The sequence below is a fragment of the Aphis gossypii genome, chromosome 1, assembly GCF_020184175.1.
Source record: "Aphis gossypii isolate Hap1 chromosome 1, ASM2018417v2, whole genome shotgun sequence".
Lineage (NCBI taxonomy): Eukaryota > Metazoa > Arthropoda > Insecta > Hemiptera > Aphididae > Aphis > Aphis gossypii.
The window spans coordinates 216,795-234,464 of NC_065530.1; the positions used below are offsets into that span (position 1 = coordinate 216,795).

The 17,670-nt window shown below is 25.5% G+C and overlaps 1 protein-coding gene across 5 annotated transcripts in view; it reads right to left on the reverse strand.

The window, feature by feature from the left end:
* Window positions 1-9,594: 9,594 nt before the first annotated feature.
* The window catches only part of LOC114120763 (tyrosine-protein kinase Fer), a 38,398-nt gene continuing 30,322 nt past the window's right edge, over window positions 9,595-17,670 (reverse strand). For 2 of the 5 annotated variants that reach the window (XM_027982778.2, XM_027982777.2), the window contains 11 exons: window positions 17,230-17,433; window positions 16,022-16,172; window positions 15,585-15,953; window positions 14,702-14,896; window positions 14,448-14,624; window positions 14,172-14,385; window positions 13,854-14,006; window positions 10,897-11,019; window positions 10,696-10,818; window positions 10,430-10,568; window positions 9,595-10,321 (listed from right to left, as the gene is read on the reverse strand). In XM_027982778.2, the coding sequence (XP_027838579.1) occupies window positions 10,237-10,321; window positions 10,430-10,568; window positions 10,696-10,818; window positions 10,897-11,019; window positions 13,854-14,006; window positions 14,172-14,385; window positions 14,448-14,624; window positions 14,702-14,896; window positions 15,585-15,953; window positions 16,022-16,172; window positions 17,230-17,433 (1,933 nt within the window). In that variant the 3' untranslated portion in view covers window positions 9,595-10,236. Of the gene's footprint in view, window positions 10,322-10,429; window positions 10,569-10,695; window positions 10,819-10,896; window positions 11,020-13,853; window positions 14,007-14,171; window positions 14,386-14,447; window positions 14,625-14,701; window positions 14,897-15,584; window positions 15,954-16,021; window positions 16,173-17,229; window positions 17,434-17,670 lie in introns of those variants that run through there. The other 3 variants (XM_027982780.2, XM_027982779.2, XR_007603895.1) reach the window with 3 other exon arrangements.

The window sequence follows — 17,670 nt, forward strand, 5'->3', positions numbered from 1 at the left end:
CTAGGAATAGGGTCATTCCAATAGTTGTCAGTTGTCTTACTGTAATTTTTATTTTATTTTAATACTTCGATATTCGAATTTTCAGTGTGGACAAAATATTATCTAGTCACTTCCCAGAGGTCAAATAGTTAAATCTTACTATATGATGTTTACCATAATTTAAAAAATTTTTAATCTATGTATAAAATCGAAATACAGATACCGCTTACTGAATACAAATAAACAACACAATCTGTTTTTAAAAAATATTTACATTCAAAGATATATTTTTAATGTAGGTATAAATTAATTAATAACTATGATTTAATTGTAATTTTAAATGTGTTCATATATTTATACAATATTATACACTTATCTACCCATATGATTTTATCTACCTACTTTAAATCATAATAACTAATAAGATATATATTTGAATATTTGATAATATAAATTGTCTCTAGTTATTTACAATTAACCAAATTAAAACTCTTTAAAATAGTTTTCAATTTTATACTAATAGCATGTATTGTATAAGATTGAAAATCTATAGCAGCTAGGCATCTATATCATTATTTATTTATACATATACTTAAGCGTATCAATTTTAGATTTAATACAATTTCCTACGAGAATTTGAGGTTTAATAAAATTATAATATAATTAATAATTATAAGTATTTATTGTGGTTTTGTTATTTTGTAATTCTGTAATAAATAACTGATGTCCATATTTTAGCTTAAAATATTGTAGGTAGTATTCTTCAGTATAATGATTTAAAATATTATACAAATGCATTTTATATTAGATATTTAGATACCAATTTGTAATATACCTACTCGTTATAAACACTAAAACAAAAACTTTGTATAATTTATTGTGTACCGTATAAATAATGGTAACAAGTACCAATAAAATAACTAATATGTAAATAATAATTATCCAAATAAGTGGGAATCCATCATTAATACAACATCTATTTCTATATTTATTTATATTAAGCATTTATGCATATAAATTCTTATAAACGTGGTAAGGATTGAGGATCGTTAGTATAACTATATACCTACCTAATATGAAAATTATACTTGTACAAATTTATATTATACAAGTATACAAAGAAAATACTCAAGTAGGTACTTCGAAACCAATAAAGAAATAATAAGTACAAGTATTAACTAAATGATTAAATATTATAAATTGTAAGATACCTATATGAATAAATGATTAAAAAAAGGTTGACAAATACGTAACGTTCAGCTGGACACTGGGTGTCGAGTTCATTACTGTTTTGGGTATGTTAAATTTTAACTCAGGTGGCTTACACTAGCACCTCAATGTCAACGTTTTTAAGTTTTTTTTCATGTTGTAATTGAACTTTGATTTATACTAATTGTACTATAAAATTTAAAATTTGTGCCTAAATATTTCCCGGGGATAAATCAATTTTTCACTGGGAAAATTAAGATGAATTTCTTTTTCTTCGTCATTATTCTTCTGTTAGATGTTCATTCTTTATTTTAGCATACGATAAACGCATACATACATTACACACGATTCATATTAACTTTTTTAGCTAGGCCATTCGTAACTGAACAGTCAAATAATTATATTGATTTTTGGCATAAAATACATCTATGTAGGTATTCCTGACAGAAATAAAAGAATTATAATAATGTTATCTTCATTAAATTTTACTTCCGTCTCTGTATGCATATCGTCTTCATTATTATGTTCATAATATGTTTCTTCATACATTTCTTAAATTTTAGTTATATTTATTTCTATTATACGTATGTCTTCATAATTTTCCACATCTGATTATTTGTGTATGTCCTCATTATACTGTATATTTGTTTCAATATTTAATATAATAATAATGATATAAATATATTTGGCCGCAATATTTTGAGTATGATTAGAATAATAATACTGTTTAAACACCCTAAACAATAATACATAATTACACAAAAGAAATAATAAGAGTAAAAATATTCTTAATATTATCTTCATTAGTTTTGTTATAATTATTATTTACAAATTGTTCAGTTAATAATTCAGAATTTTGTAGCAGTAAATTATTATTTAATACTTTATAATAGGATACTAATTTTTGTAAGAAACTATCCACTCTAATAGGTAATATTTTCGTTTTAAACGCTATTTTTAATCATCTAGTTAAAATGACTTTCAACACAGCTACTTGAAACAAAAGCTCTTCCATACCCAAATATATTGGTCATAACTCATAATTGATTCAAAATAATTAATATAGGTAATACTATGATTTATGATGTAATTTGAAAATTTATAACACAGCCGCACAGGCTAATTATAAAAAAATATACGCTACCCCATCCGGATGTGCCCCTCGAGCTATCAGTTATTCATCTCCCTACCATGTACCAACAGGACAATAGCTATTATTTACAAAATTTCTTAATAGATATATATCTATGCTAATAATAATACAAATTAAAAATACATGATAAATAAAATTCATTAACATTGTCCAGCTTGACTCTTTTGAAATACTCATATGGCTCTTGATTTCAGTAATATCGAGTAATCAGTTATTTTTAAATAATTATTTAAATATATATAATTCTATAACTAAAGTTGTGGGAATTGAGGGGTGACATTTCAAAAGTACTATTTCCAAAATTGAAAAAATTGAATTATAGATGTATGGATTCATATGTAGAAATGTACGAGGAATCGAATGGCGTGGTCAAATTGAACCAAAATGAACTATTTCTCTTGTTAAATTGAAGTTATAAATTTGTTATTGTGGCATAACGTACTATTTCCATGTCCAATATTAGGTCAAAATGAACTATTTACAAATTGCATCAAAACGTTCTATTTCCTGTGTTAAATAGGATAATAATTCCTAATATTTTTACAAAACGAATTATTTCTATATTACTTCAAAACGTACTATGTTCTATGACTCTATGTAATAAAGATAGTAAACGAAATTGAAGTAAACACAAAATCTACTATTTTCAATTGTTTTAAAATATATAAAATATTTTTTGTAGATTTTTAATAATTAATTAATTCATATCAATAGTTCTCAACCGGGGTAACATATCATCCAAGCCTGGGCATAACGAGTTAAAAAGTTAAAGTTTTAACTTTTTAACTTAACTTTTTTGAATTTAATTTTCATTAACTTAATTTTTAACTTGATTGATGTTTATTGATATTAACTTAATAAATAACGAGTTATTTTTAATAAAATCTAAGTTACGTTATTTTATAAATAATTAAATTATAAATAAACCTAACCTAACGCTAACATATAAAAAAATAACTTTTTTTTTAATTTTTAACTTATTAAAAAGTTAAAAAAATATATGTATAAACTTTTAACTTAACTGAGTTAACCAAAAATTTTATTAATTTTTAACTTTTTCTTATTGATGCATATCAACTTAACTTAACTTAACTAAGTTAAAAAAAATCATTAACTTGCCCAGTCTTGTAAAAACATGGTTTCGTATTTTGACTATTGGAGGGTTTTACAGTAAAACTACCAATACAAAAAGTGTAGAGGAGAATTATTTATCTAGAATCGTAAGAAATCCTATTTTTGATATTCTTATAATTAGTTAAATAATTAAACAATAAAAAATAAAAATAAAACTTTTTAATTTACCATGAAATATTGAATGATAGAAATAGGATATTAAAAATCGGACTTCTTACGATTCTAGAAAAAAATCTTCTAGGTTTGATTTTTTTGTTTAATAATATAATTTTAATTCACATTAACTAAGTACATGTAGCCATGTAGGACGTAGATGCTAGGTACAATAGGTACATAGTGTACTTACTGTACTTGTTAGTTGTTTTCTTATTAATTATTGAATAAATTATAAATCGATGTACACATTTTAGGTATACATTAGTTTAATATTAGTACGCTCTTTTAAGTGTAAGACCACAGGGGTGATATTAATATTAAATCATACAATTTCTATTTGAAAATATCAAACAGATAAAAGCGAAAATACAATGATGATTATCAAATTCTTGACGAAAAATTATTTTAATAATATCTAATGTCGTAAAAAAATAGTGTTGATAAGCTCTTAAATGATTAATTTGGCTTAACGATAAATTTTTTCAAAGATCGAAAAACTTATAAAAAACTTTTTATTACATTTTCAAATTCTTAGTTATAAGAACAAAATTTATACATTATTGAGATTTCGATGAATTGTTTCAAAATTCTATTATTAAACGTTTATAGAAAACATGTATGGCTAAATTTTTGAAAATTTTTTAATTTGAGTAATAATCAAATCATGAGGAACTTTGTATTTAATTTTCAAAAGTTTCTATACAGTGAATAATTTTTATTCATCAAATTATAGAAAAAACTAAATAAAAATTTATTATTATGGCTATAAATAGCTCAAAAAGAGAAGAAATATTTTGAAAATAATTTGTTTGTAAATAGAAAATTGTACGTAGTATCTACGATGAAAAATTTAAGTACTAAAAACACAAAATAAATTTGATCGAAAATTGGATTTGCATTAAAGTTTTTTTTCCGATTATAAAAAAAGTACTGAGTATTTTTAATTTTAACCTCTCGAAAGTACCAACTAGATCCAATTTTCTACCAAAAACATTTACCATTATTTAAAATTAAATCATCTTATCAATTGTTTATCCTGTTAACATACACAAAATAATTAAAAAAAATTATGTACAGGTACCTGTAATACTATAATATAATAGTTCTGTTTACATGTTACAGATGAAAAGCTTATTGTAAAATAAATAGATGCGCTTGTGGTAAAAATAATGTACTGTGCTATTATAAATAACTCTTAAAATAAAATAATTTAAATGGTTATTACCATAAAATGATTATAATTCTTAAAAGGCTTAACTGCTGTTAATGTGTATGTAATGACTCATTATCATCAAAATCAGCCAACTACGTTTACAGCTACTTAATTAATTTTTTTTATATTTAATACATTTATTTTACATTTTTTATACAGTTTTTTATACAGCATTTTCAATATATTTTGTTTTGCATATTTAACATTTTTCGTGCATATTTTGTAAATTTTTTGTGCATATTTGCATGCATATTTTGTCATTTTTAGCTCCTACAACTTCCGAGCCCTACTAATGAGCCTGAAAAACAGCAGGCTGTTTAGAAAAATAATATGTAGTTCGCAAACTGGCCCGCTACCTCATTGGAAAGAGCCTAGTCTTTTCGCAAAAAAACTAATTTTCCATATGGCCTACGACATAATATACATTGTACATTATATTATTTTATGCTAAAATTTGATAGAAGATAGTGTAGAACATAAATAAAATACATAAAATAATTATACGTTAAACGAACAAAAGAATAGTAATAGGTATACTCAAACGTTATAATTTCACTCAAATTAAACTTAAGGTACATAAAATAGTAAATACTACAGTTGAATCTTATTAAAATAAATAAAAAATAATATTATAGTTTCTCTTTCACAGTCATCATTATAATATCTACTATAATATTAATGCTGTGTCATGAATATCAAGCCTACTGCACTGTACTGTACTGTACTGTATTTGTTGATGATAATTGATAATATTACGAGACATGTCCATCTCATTATCACACTGTAATAATAGTTACTAAAGAAAGTAACGTTATGGATATGTATACTGTATAGGGTTGTATTTGTTGTAAAACAATAATAAGAAATGTATCATTTTTTTTAACATTCGTTTAGAGTTTAACAACCGGTTTTCCATTTATATTTTTTATTTTAATAGTCGCTGTATAATATAATATGCTGCGTACATTTTAAGCGCAAATACACGATATACTTTATGTAGTTTCTAGGTAAACAAACAAATAATTTTAACATTGATGCTATTTTTTAATTTCAATTGTACATCGAAAAGAACCTAACAGTCAATATACGTACCTATATAATATGTGTTAATACATATAGGTACGTAAGACGTAACATTATACGAATTTATGTAAGCTTCTGTATTATAACTATTACTATAACATGTCTTTACGAGTACAGTATATAAAAAGAAAACTTAAAATGTTATGGAATATAAAATAAAAATATATTGATGTAGGGCGCATACTAAACATTAATTATAATATAATATACACAATAATTATTAATCAAATGAAAATGAATCCAAAGATCTAGTATTAATTTCAGTAAAAGAAATAATAACTTTGTAGTTATCAGATGATATACTTCACAGTTTCACACCCTATTACAGAGATGCAATTCTGAATCACATTTCCGGACATTTCTGAAGATAATCCTACTTAAAAAACCGGTTCATCAACAACGCGTAACGCGTTAGATGAATTCTTGTCGGTCATACTCAATAATTATCGTGCAACCATTAAATCGGAGTCCTTTTACAATATGATAATAAAAGTAACGTTACTCGGTTCTATTACATGTAGTATAGTATATAACAGTCAATTGATACTTAGCTACACAACTTCCACCAATATAAAAGTACATGACATGTATACCTATCTCATATAGTATTTATATGTACGTATTATGTATTATGTATATGTAAACAGAGTGATTAAAACTCGGAATGTATACACGATATTCCTAACCTAATCTATAAAATTCCTAAAAAAGTATATATACAACACATGTGTCTATGCATAGACACACACAAAAATCCATATTAATTCGGTTGTGCGTTTAAAAAGAATTTTCAAAAGGTGATGCAATGGAGGAAACTGATAAGTCAAGTTGGAGGCTCGATAGTCTTTTAAAATTATGTAAAATTATTTTTAAAAAAATAATCCTAATAGGATTTATAAAGTTTTAACTTTACACTTATGACCTCAGGGGCGTCATTTAAGGGGAGAGTATGAGAGTGATGGTGTGCTGTTTGACACACCTTAATATTTTAAAATAGTTCCGATTGATCATCGTCCTTGCTGAGATAATGCAAAATTAATATGATTAAAATTAAATTATATTTTAATTTTTATACTGACATATATCAATATTTGTATACTGTCAATCATGTTTACAAATTTAAATTACTTTAGTTATAAATTATAATCAAATATCGTTCTATCAATTAATTAAGTAATAAATAAATTTATATACCTACCATTGATAAATATACCTATTGGCTATTGTTAAATTATGGAACAATAGTACGTATGCAGCAGTGCAGCACACAACGCAATTCGTTTTAATGCAATCATACCTTTGTCCATATTATATTAAGTTATGACTAAGGCTCAAAAGTTATAGGAGTTGCATATTGTTTTGTATACTCTCAATTTATAGTAAATCAAGATATAATTTAAGGCAATACAATATTAAGTTTAAAAATTGAAAATTAAAAATGCATATTTTGCATATTTTGTCAATTTCAAGAAAAAAGTGTATTTTTCTTGATTTTCATACGAGAATCACGCCTATTAAATATTTTCTAAAAATAAATGATTTTTTTCTTTCTTAGACTATCTATTTTAAATAATATCGTATTTAACTTTGCAAGAATAAAAATAATTTTTTTGAACTATTTATTCAGTTCAGTAAAATGTGATTACGGGCCATATTTTATTTTTCCATAATATAATAATATATTTTTTGTGCATATTAATAACGAAATCATATGTTTTTGATTAATGAACTCTGAATAATTATTTGTAAGTTAATTACATTTTTTGCAAAGGTATTGATTAACCCCCCCTCCCCTAAGCTTTTTTCTAATTAGTTAATATTTATTATGTACCTATAATATTATGGTACCTATATTATATTTTTATAGGTAGCGAAAGTAGAATAACTGGAGTAGCTTTAATAAACAAACATTAAAACATTGTTGTAAATGTATAGAAGAAATCATCAATAGGTAGGTTTGCATTTTTTAATTGTTATTAATTTTTTGGAATAATGAAGTTTTATACTATACTATAATTAAATAAAGGTACCTACAAGTTAATTATAACTTACACTCGTTGTACTTCTTTTTTCCGTAAATTGCTTAAATTACGGTGAAGATTTCCATAATACTTTATATACCACTCAAAAATACCCCAAATCCGCTTCTGATTAGGTATACGATGATATAATTGCGAGTTACGACAGTGTGACCTACCTATGATTACGATATATATTTGGCTTAACAGAACGATCGTACTCTAAGGTACGCTCATATTGAACGCGTTTTGCAATAAATCGCTTCTATCGCGTAAAAATCAAAATAGTTTGTTTGCCTGCGATTAATCGCTTTGTAGCCTCATCAAAACCATAAAAATCGCTACTAAAAATTGATAAAAATGACTTTATAGTCACTCTTATTGCAAATCACGTTCAGTACCTTCAGCCTCTAATCATTAGTCACAGTCTTAATAAGTATTGATCAGTGTCTAGTGATTCAGTGGTCTTGTTTTGCTCACGTATTGTAAATATCTATACGTCCAGTTGAAGTGTCGGTATCTATAATAAGTAATAACCGATTTCTGCATCGTTTTAAAATTGCGTTTTCGACGTCTTGTGAATAACAATGTCATTCATAACAATAAGAATATTTGAATATTCTATATCAAAATAGAATTAGACTCATAATCAAACAAAAAACTGAGTTAATTGTCAAATTTATAAATATGAAATTTTTCATATTTTTTCTGAACTTTCCACGCAGTGCGATAGATCTAACGGGCCTTAGTATCTAATAGTACCCAAACAATAAATTATTTTGAATTACACAAACCTGCCAAGCCAGAGATAACTTGAGTTAAATAATAATTATCCGGTGAAAACTGAAATTCAAATCATACGATTTTAAAACTAATATTATTACTATTATATGTTTTATAACAGTGTAATATCTATTCTTCTGCGATTAACGAATAATTGAATTATGGCAAACTGATAGTACCATATCGGAATAATTAATTTAAATTAGTACATGTGAATTCGTTTTAAACGACTGCAGTCATTGATAATTGATCATAAATTATCATCATGAGGAAACAGAGACCTAAATTTTACACCGTTAAAAAACAACATTAGTGCATTAAAATAATAGGTAATATATACTTCACATGTTTAACTTTGAAATTATAATGCCACCTATAATTATTCATTAAATGTTTTAAAATTTTCAAATAGACTCTAATCTGTCGCTAATTTTATTTGTTGGAAAATAAACCAACATTATAATTAATATACCATATAACAATACATTTATAGAATACATGTGTGATGTATATTAACAGTTTTATATATTTTTAATGAACATTTATTAAAATAATCCTTACAAGTTATAATATAACCTATTTTTAATTCTTATAACATAGAACTGTCATAAAGTATCCAAAATCACAAAGTATAGGTAGTTAAATATATCATTCAAATTGAAAGCACTCAGTATTTTGTTTAGTAATAAAATATATAAAATTAAAAGATAATTAAAATTATATAATATATATAATATATTTACGAATAACGTAATAATTCGTATTTTTCTACTGAAGTATTATTATCGATTTAACTTTAAGATATAAAATTACATTACAATTATTATTTGTTTTTAAAATGGTTTGAATAAATACAATATACAAGATTAAAATATATATATTTTATTAATAATATCATAATATACTTGTCCATTAATCAAGTCAAGTCCAAACAAATCAATAATAAAAATTTAAAAAACAATTTTTTTCATCTTTTCTTAAAGTGCCAATTCTATAAAATAATATTAAAAAAATAATATATAACTATCTATAGTCTTTTAATTTGGCACTTTCATAAACATTGAATACTTATACAATTATTAACCATTTGGATTTACAACTCTCAATGTTTTCTAAACACTAAAATAAATAGCACCTAATAATTGAGATTTTTCAGTTTAACTAAGTCCAAAAAATTATTTTGAGCATAAAACTTTTTTCGTAACATTCTAGGTAACAAGTAAATAATGGTAGATACGGATATTTAGTCCAACATCTTATATAAACTAATTATTTTTACACGGTATACACGGCTTAATTTGAGGTCGATAATGCTAATGAACAAAACAATAAACAATAATAATAATAAAAAAAAAACTTAATAATAAAACAATCACAAGAATATAAGTTTCACCGGCTGAAAGGTTTCTGTGAAGACTTCATAGCACACAGAGCGACATCACCATTTCCGAAGACAGGCCGCTGCAGACCACTTGGATGATGGCCTATTAAAAATCCAATGATATTCATCATATACGCAACATAAATAGAGCGACATTGGAAATATCGTTTGATTTAGAGCCATCGACAATACGCATTTTAGGAGACACTGGACTGCAAATGTTATTTTTGATTTTTTGTTATCAAGCAAAACCGAACCACAAAACAACATACATGTTAGTTAAATTATATATTATAATATAATAATAATGTAGTATCTACCTTAACGATTTGACCAATGACTCCATGGTTGCGTATATACTGTCGAAGTGTGGACGGTTTTCTGGCTGGTATTGCCAGCACTGTAACATAAGACGATAAATCTCTTCAGGTGTTCCTTCAGGAGCAGGCATTCTATAGCCTAATAATAAAATAAAATAAAATAAATTATTATTTATCATTTATAGTTATTAAAAATAACCGATAATCATATTAATATTTAACTGAGATTTGATTACTCTTTAAATCATTTTGTACTCCTTTATTACCTGTATCAATTTTTTCTCGAGCCTTTGAATTACTGAGACCACTGTAGGGTGTTCCTCCTTTGGCAAATATCTCCCAACATAATACACCATAACTCCAAACGTCACATAATGTAGTATATTTACCTATACTCAAAAGAATAATAATAATAATAGAAATAATTGAATTTAAAAACTTTTATCTAAACTTTAAGTTGGACTTACCAAAATTTAGAGCTTCGGGAGCTGTCCATTTAATTGGAATTTGTTTCATACCATCAGATACTATATACTCTTCTTCTTCTCTGGACATACCAAAATCAGAAATCTTCACTATATTTTTATCATCTAATTTGAATAGGGAAAATTAAATTATTAGTTTTTTTTTAATCTTACTTTTAGTCAAGCCTATATAAATGCCTAGACTTTTTTTTTCTCTAAATTATTTGTATAAATAGTATAATTTATAGTTTTATAAATATTATTATAATCTTACTATAATTACTATTATAAAAAATTGTTGTTTTGTTTATGTAAGACTTATTTTGGTACATTTTTTTTTAAGTTATAATAATTACTAAACGCGAATACACAAATCTTATACTATTTTTTTGCATTTTAATAATTATTTTATTATTGTTCAGTCATTTTTAAAATTTAAATTTAAAAAGCGAGTAAGTGAGTACTAACCGCTCTGCTGTACATTAGGTGCCGTGTGGATCACTATTAGGTGCATATTATAGGAGTGTTAAATTTGAATCCAATGATAGGTATCATTTATTGTTTATGTTTTAATGTCCTGAGCACATCAAAATTTAAGTTCTTTATAATTATTGTAAGTTAAACTTATGAAACATTTTGTATTAAATTTTCAACTCTTTGTTACTTATACAAAAATGTTTATGAATTATACCTACAAAATAATTTGCAAATATTCATGATTTTGACGAATTTTTGTCAATATTTGAACTCTAAATACTAATAAAAAAAATTGTGCCTATGTATTCTTAAAATTTTTTAATCACTAAAAGAATAACTTATGAGGAACTTGGTATTAATTTTTCAAGTATTTTGACTCCGCTAAAAATTTTTATCAGCACTTCAAAAAACAATTCTTAGAAAAATTGAAAATTTCAGTTGTCTATAAATAGCTCAAAAAAAGTTAAAATATTTTAAAGATTAAATTATGTAAAAAAAATGCCAATCTAAATAACTAGTGAAATTTTCAAGTATCTACAACTTATATTATTTGAAAAATAACAAATATTTAAAATCGTTTGAGGATAAGTCGTTATCGTTATGCTATTCGTAAAAAATTAAAATTCAAACGCATTTAAAATTTTTCCTATAACGATACTTCGAGTTTTCTCTATAGCTATTTAAAGGAAAACTTAGTGTTGTATTTTTAATCCTTAGATATAAACACAAAAAATTTTATGATTTTTAAACTTCAAAATTACTTGCAAGTTTTCGTGATTTCGACATATTTCGTAAAAATTTGAACTATAAACAACGCTATTATAAAAAAAAATTGTGACTAACGATTTTTGATTTTTTTTAACTACAATAAGAACAACTCATAAGGAATTTTGTATTAAATTTTCAATTTTTTTTGGCCATCTGAAATTTTTTTATCGACACTTTAAAAAAAAATTCTCAGAAAAATCGAAAATTTCTGTGGTCTATAAATAACCCAAAAAAATTCAATGTATTTTGAAAGTTTAGACATGTATTAATGACGATAACATAAACATGTGGTGAAAATTTCAAGTATTTATAGTGATTAGTTTTTGAGTTACAACCATATAAAAAAATCGATTTGGTCGAAAACTGGTTTTGCGTAAAAATTGCCGTTTTTCCGTCACTTTTTTTTTGTTTTACTCGATTTTTTTGAAAAATTTTGGAAAATGTTTACTTTTGACCTCTATAATGCACTAAGGATATTCACTTTGTCGTCGGAAACCACCCCCGAAATTTGAAATTGAAGCATTATTTCGACTAGTTATGCTGTACACAGACATAAAAAAAAAAAAACAAAAAAACACACATCATTGTAAAATAAATACATTCATCACTTCGTTCAGAATCTAAAAAATAAACGATAGCCAAGTATAAGAACACTAGGAACTGCTTTGCTATAGTTAACTGATAAGGCGTTGAATGGATCACTGACATTGACGTGATAAATTTGAATTCAATAATATGAGTATATCGATTTTGAGCGGAGACGGCTAGCCAGTCTACGGATATTCCATTATGTTTTTTGATAGATATAGCTATTAAAATTAAAGTAATATATTTTAATTTAAATATTACATTAGATTAATTAATTTTTTTGTTGAAAACATTGCATTTATTATATTATTAGTATTTAATTATCATAAATATATATATTTATACCATAATATTATAATATAGTATGCCATCATTTTTCTGGATATACCCGTACCTCAGATACGAAGTTTGCGTAAATTTTAAATACTTATAAGTTATAACTCATGAACTGCTCCTCCAAATTTCAATTTTTATGTATCAAAATACTCTGAAAAATATTCTGCTTCATAATAAGAAATAAAAATGTATATTGCCATTCAACAAAATAAAATTCTTAAAAAAATTATAACGATAAAAATATTCTACCTAGATACATATAAAAGACGTTATTTTATTTCAACTAGAGATTACGTAAAAAATATATTTCTAAAAACACTAATAACTTTGAAACATTAAGTGTTGTTCAATAAAAGAATTTCTGTGAACATATCAATATTTTTGTATTTGACTATTCGAATAAATCTTTACTAATGTGGCCTGCCAAATAAAAAATGTTGAGTAACACTGATTACACAATTAAATACAAATATATAAATAGTAAAATTGTGTATAAATTGAATGTGCGTATGTTGTCACCAACGCAAGAAAACAATTTTAAAATAGCCAATAAACTAAATAACTAACTTCATTATTTTACCATGAATCGAAATAATATTGTTTTTCTACTAGAAATGTTTAGAAAAATTCAAAATGATATTATTTATCGGGACGCTATATTCAAAAATGTACCAGTACCGGTTAAATCGGGATGTTTAGAAACCCTAAGAATACTGCAAAATAAGTTTAAAATGTTTACTAATTCCTCATTTCCTTGTACATGTTATATATTTTATAATTTATAAACGTACCAACTAAACAGTTTCGAGCAGCGAGATCACGGTGAATGCAGTTCTTACTCTCTAAGTACATCATGCCAGCGGCTGCATCACGACACATTGAGACCAATTGGATAACAGATAAGGTCTTGGAATTATTTCTTAAATAAGATAATAATGACCCTCCTATAAACGAAAGATATTTAGTTATTAAACATTTACTCAAAAAATAGCACATATTCAACTATGGTAAAAGTTCAAATGATTATTTACCATTTTTTATTAAATCATCAACTCAAATTATAATATTCAATAGAAAATAATATACCATATATATTTGAAAATACTTGCCTGCGACTAGTTCCATGACTATCATAATAGGCTGTTTCTGCACACAGATACCGATAAGCTTAACAACATTAGGATGATCATATTGTTTTAAAATACGACCTTCCTGCAGGAATTTCTTTTTATGCTCATCGGGTACGGTAACACGACATGTTTTTACCGCAGCTTCCTTATTAGTAGACCGCAGTCTTGCTTTATAAACATCTCCAAAATTACCCTGAAATCATATAAATAAAATTAAAATAATATTTATAATATACAAATATGCAATTCACATACTCTGCCAATTTTTTCAAGAAGTAAAACATCATCATTATTTAATTCCCAGCGTTCTCTAGGGATTGGTTGTCGAAGTATAGCTCCTGAGCGACTAGTGACTGGTAATGCACTTTGGTATTGATACGTAATAAGTTCTTGAATGGTAGGGAATGATGGTCCTTCAAAACGAAATTCACCCTATATTTAAAAAAAAAATTTTTACAATTATTATCACAATAATTTTGTCTAACTTAGTTTTTGAACGTTTCACTAACCTCAGAAGTGGTTTGAACAATAAAATGCTTATGGCCACCCCAACATACAGACAACACTGTCTGATTTTCATCGTTCCTAGTAGTTTCTCTCACTAAAAAGTCACCTTCTTTTGTTAAAAGCCGAACAACTTCTTCTCTCGGTAATACTCCATGGAACCATTCTTCTTCTATTAACGATTTCACAGAAGATCCAATCTAAAGTAATAATAATATTAATTATATAAATTATAGATACTGTTATTTAAATTATTTAAAATGAATTTGTTGTAGTAGTAAATATCACATTAAGAAGACGATATACTCGCATTTGTTATTTTCGTCTTACAAATTAGTTACAACAAGTTAGTTAGCCTATAATTAAAGTAAAATGCAAGAATATTATTTAGTGCTCGAGGTAGAATTTTTGCAATTTCAAAACAAGTTATGAGCATTTGAAATTTTGAAATTCTTGCAATTAACACACTTGGTAATAACGTAGTATTAAATTAGATAAATACAGTGGATTTTGTAGAAAAGTTTTAACGTCTTAAAGACAAGATACTCAAAAATGTTGTTATAATTTGTAAGGTTAAAAATTCTTAACTCATTAATATTCATCACATAGCTAACTTTTTAAATAATAATACGAATAATTTAAAAGCCAAACTCTATATATTTTTATTCACATCACACAAATTATTAGTAATAATTACAATACAAATATAAAATGTTTAAGCGTGTCGTCAAACATTGTTAAAAATGAGTATGAGTCATTCTTAAATAAATAAAATTTACCTGAGCAGATTAAATAAATTATAAAATATATAATTTTATATAAAATATTCTATAGAAATTATCATCTTTAGTAAAGTAACTTCATACATTTATGTTAGTAAAAGCTTACCACACTAGGCAAAAAGTTGTTAGAATTGTTGTCAGCAACTGGCACAGGCGTGACTATCGGTCGCATATCAACAATAACCGATCCATCATTTCCATCTAAACTGTCAGAATGATAGTGATTACTATTTTCACTGTTTTGTGGACCTACTCCTGAGCTGGCTGTAGTTGTAGTAATGGCACTATTATTATTTTGCACTGAATTTGAATCCATTGAAAGGTTACCATTCCCTGAATTTGGTACAGATTTACGACGGAATGGTTTACGCAAGATGTCTACCAAGCTAGACGTAGCCAGTGTAGTAGCTATAGTCATCATAGATGAAGCTTGACTAACGTTACTTAACGAAGGCCTTTTCAGAGTACCATCAACCTAAGGAGTTTATATTATTAAATAAAAGTGAAAAGATAGATATAAACTAAAATATAATATTAACTTACAGTAATTTCAATATCGTTTATGTCTAATGACGGAAGATCACACCCAGAAGGCAATTCTTCACAACCAATTTCAAAAAGTGCTTTTTTTATAACATCTACTTGCTTTTGTAGTCTATGTTCTTCGCTTTTGAGTTCAATCAATTGTAATTCTCTAAAAAGGAATAAGATTATATGCAAAAACTATCCTCTTCACACTAAAATATTGTTCTCAACTGTTAAATACAGCATTAACACAAAGCGTATAAGTATTAATATATTTCAAGTACGAATAAGAGATAAATGGCCGAAGTCCAATTGCCCACGCTATTTTTTCAACACAATATTTTTTTTTTTTAACGAAGTGGGATAAACATTGAGTGGAAACATTAATATTTTTGATATTTCCAATTTATCAATAATGCGTTTTTATAAGACGTAAGACTAATATAAATTATACGGCCTATTTCCACTAAATTTACTAATTTTAAATATCAAATAGACACAAACTACAAATACAAAATATTACACAAGAATTTAGGTAAATGGTATCTGATGACCTATCAATGTAAATGAAATATTTTATTGTACTTAAAGACAATAGAGAATACATTACAACTAATCTGAATAAGTAGTATAAAATAATTACTTATAATTTAATACCATTTTTCTCATTATATTATAAATCATACTATTCCATTTCAAATGGAAAAACATTCTATTAATTAGATACAATTATGTAAAAACATTGTTATTTAATAAAATTTTATAATTTATGAAATAATACAATTTAAAAATCACATGATATATTTGTACGCATTAAACAAACAGTCAAAAGTATAATTTTAATAAATTGATATAGTGTATGGTTTATTAAAACTTTATTCTCAAATTGATTAAAATGCAGTTTAAAAATTATAATAAATAAAATGGGTACGTTTGATGTTTATATATAATATACATATGTATATCACACATATGATATATGCTATATCATAACCAAATAACTGATTACTTTAAGGGCATCAGTGGTCGACGGACATAAAGATAAATTAAGATACAATTAACAAAGATCAATTTTGTATACCTATCTTATATTCATAACGTTTGATTGATGATGGAAAAATGGTAAAAGTAATCATAATATAAATGCAACATAATTCGATGTTTGAAATAAAAAATGCACAAAGCTAGCACGCGTTGACATTTTACCCTTCGATATCATCACTTACGAATTATTTTCCGACTTGTTATCTACATTGGTTTCTATAGCGTCTTGGCATTCTTTCAGCCGGGTTTCAAGTTCAGTCATTTTATTGCGCACCCAGTCCATAGTCAGATTGTCGACTGCCAGCTGATTAGCTTGCAAATGTCCAGAGGTATCACCTTGCACTAGCGCGTCATCGAATGAGATCTCAACGTCATTTCGTTCAGTCCTGCAATAAATAACCAATTATAACATAATTTTTCAGAAAATCTTGGATTCTCGGCAATAGACACGGATATTTTAATATTTATTATCTTTTACTTTTCATAAAACGGAGCTTTTGAAGGTCTTAATTGCTAATATAGTAATATATTATATTAATACTTATTCGATGGTTTGTTGTTTGTCTGTTATTTTAAGACATTGTTTTGCAAGAAAATTAATGCACTAAAAATGATGAGGTAGG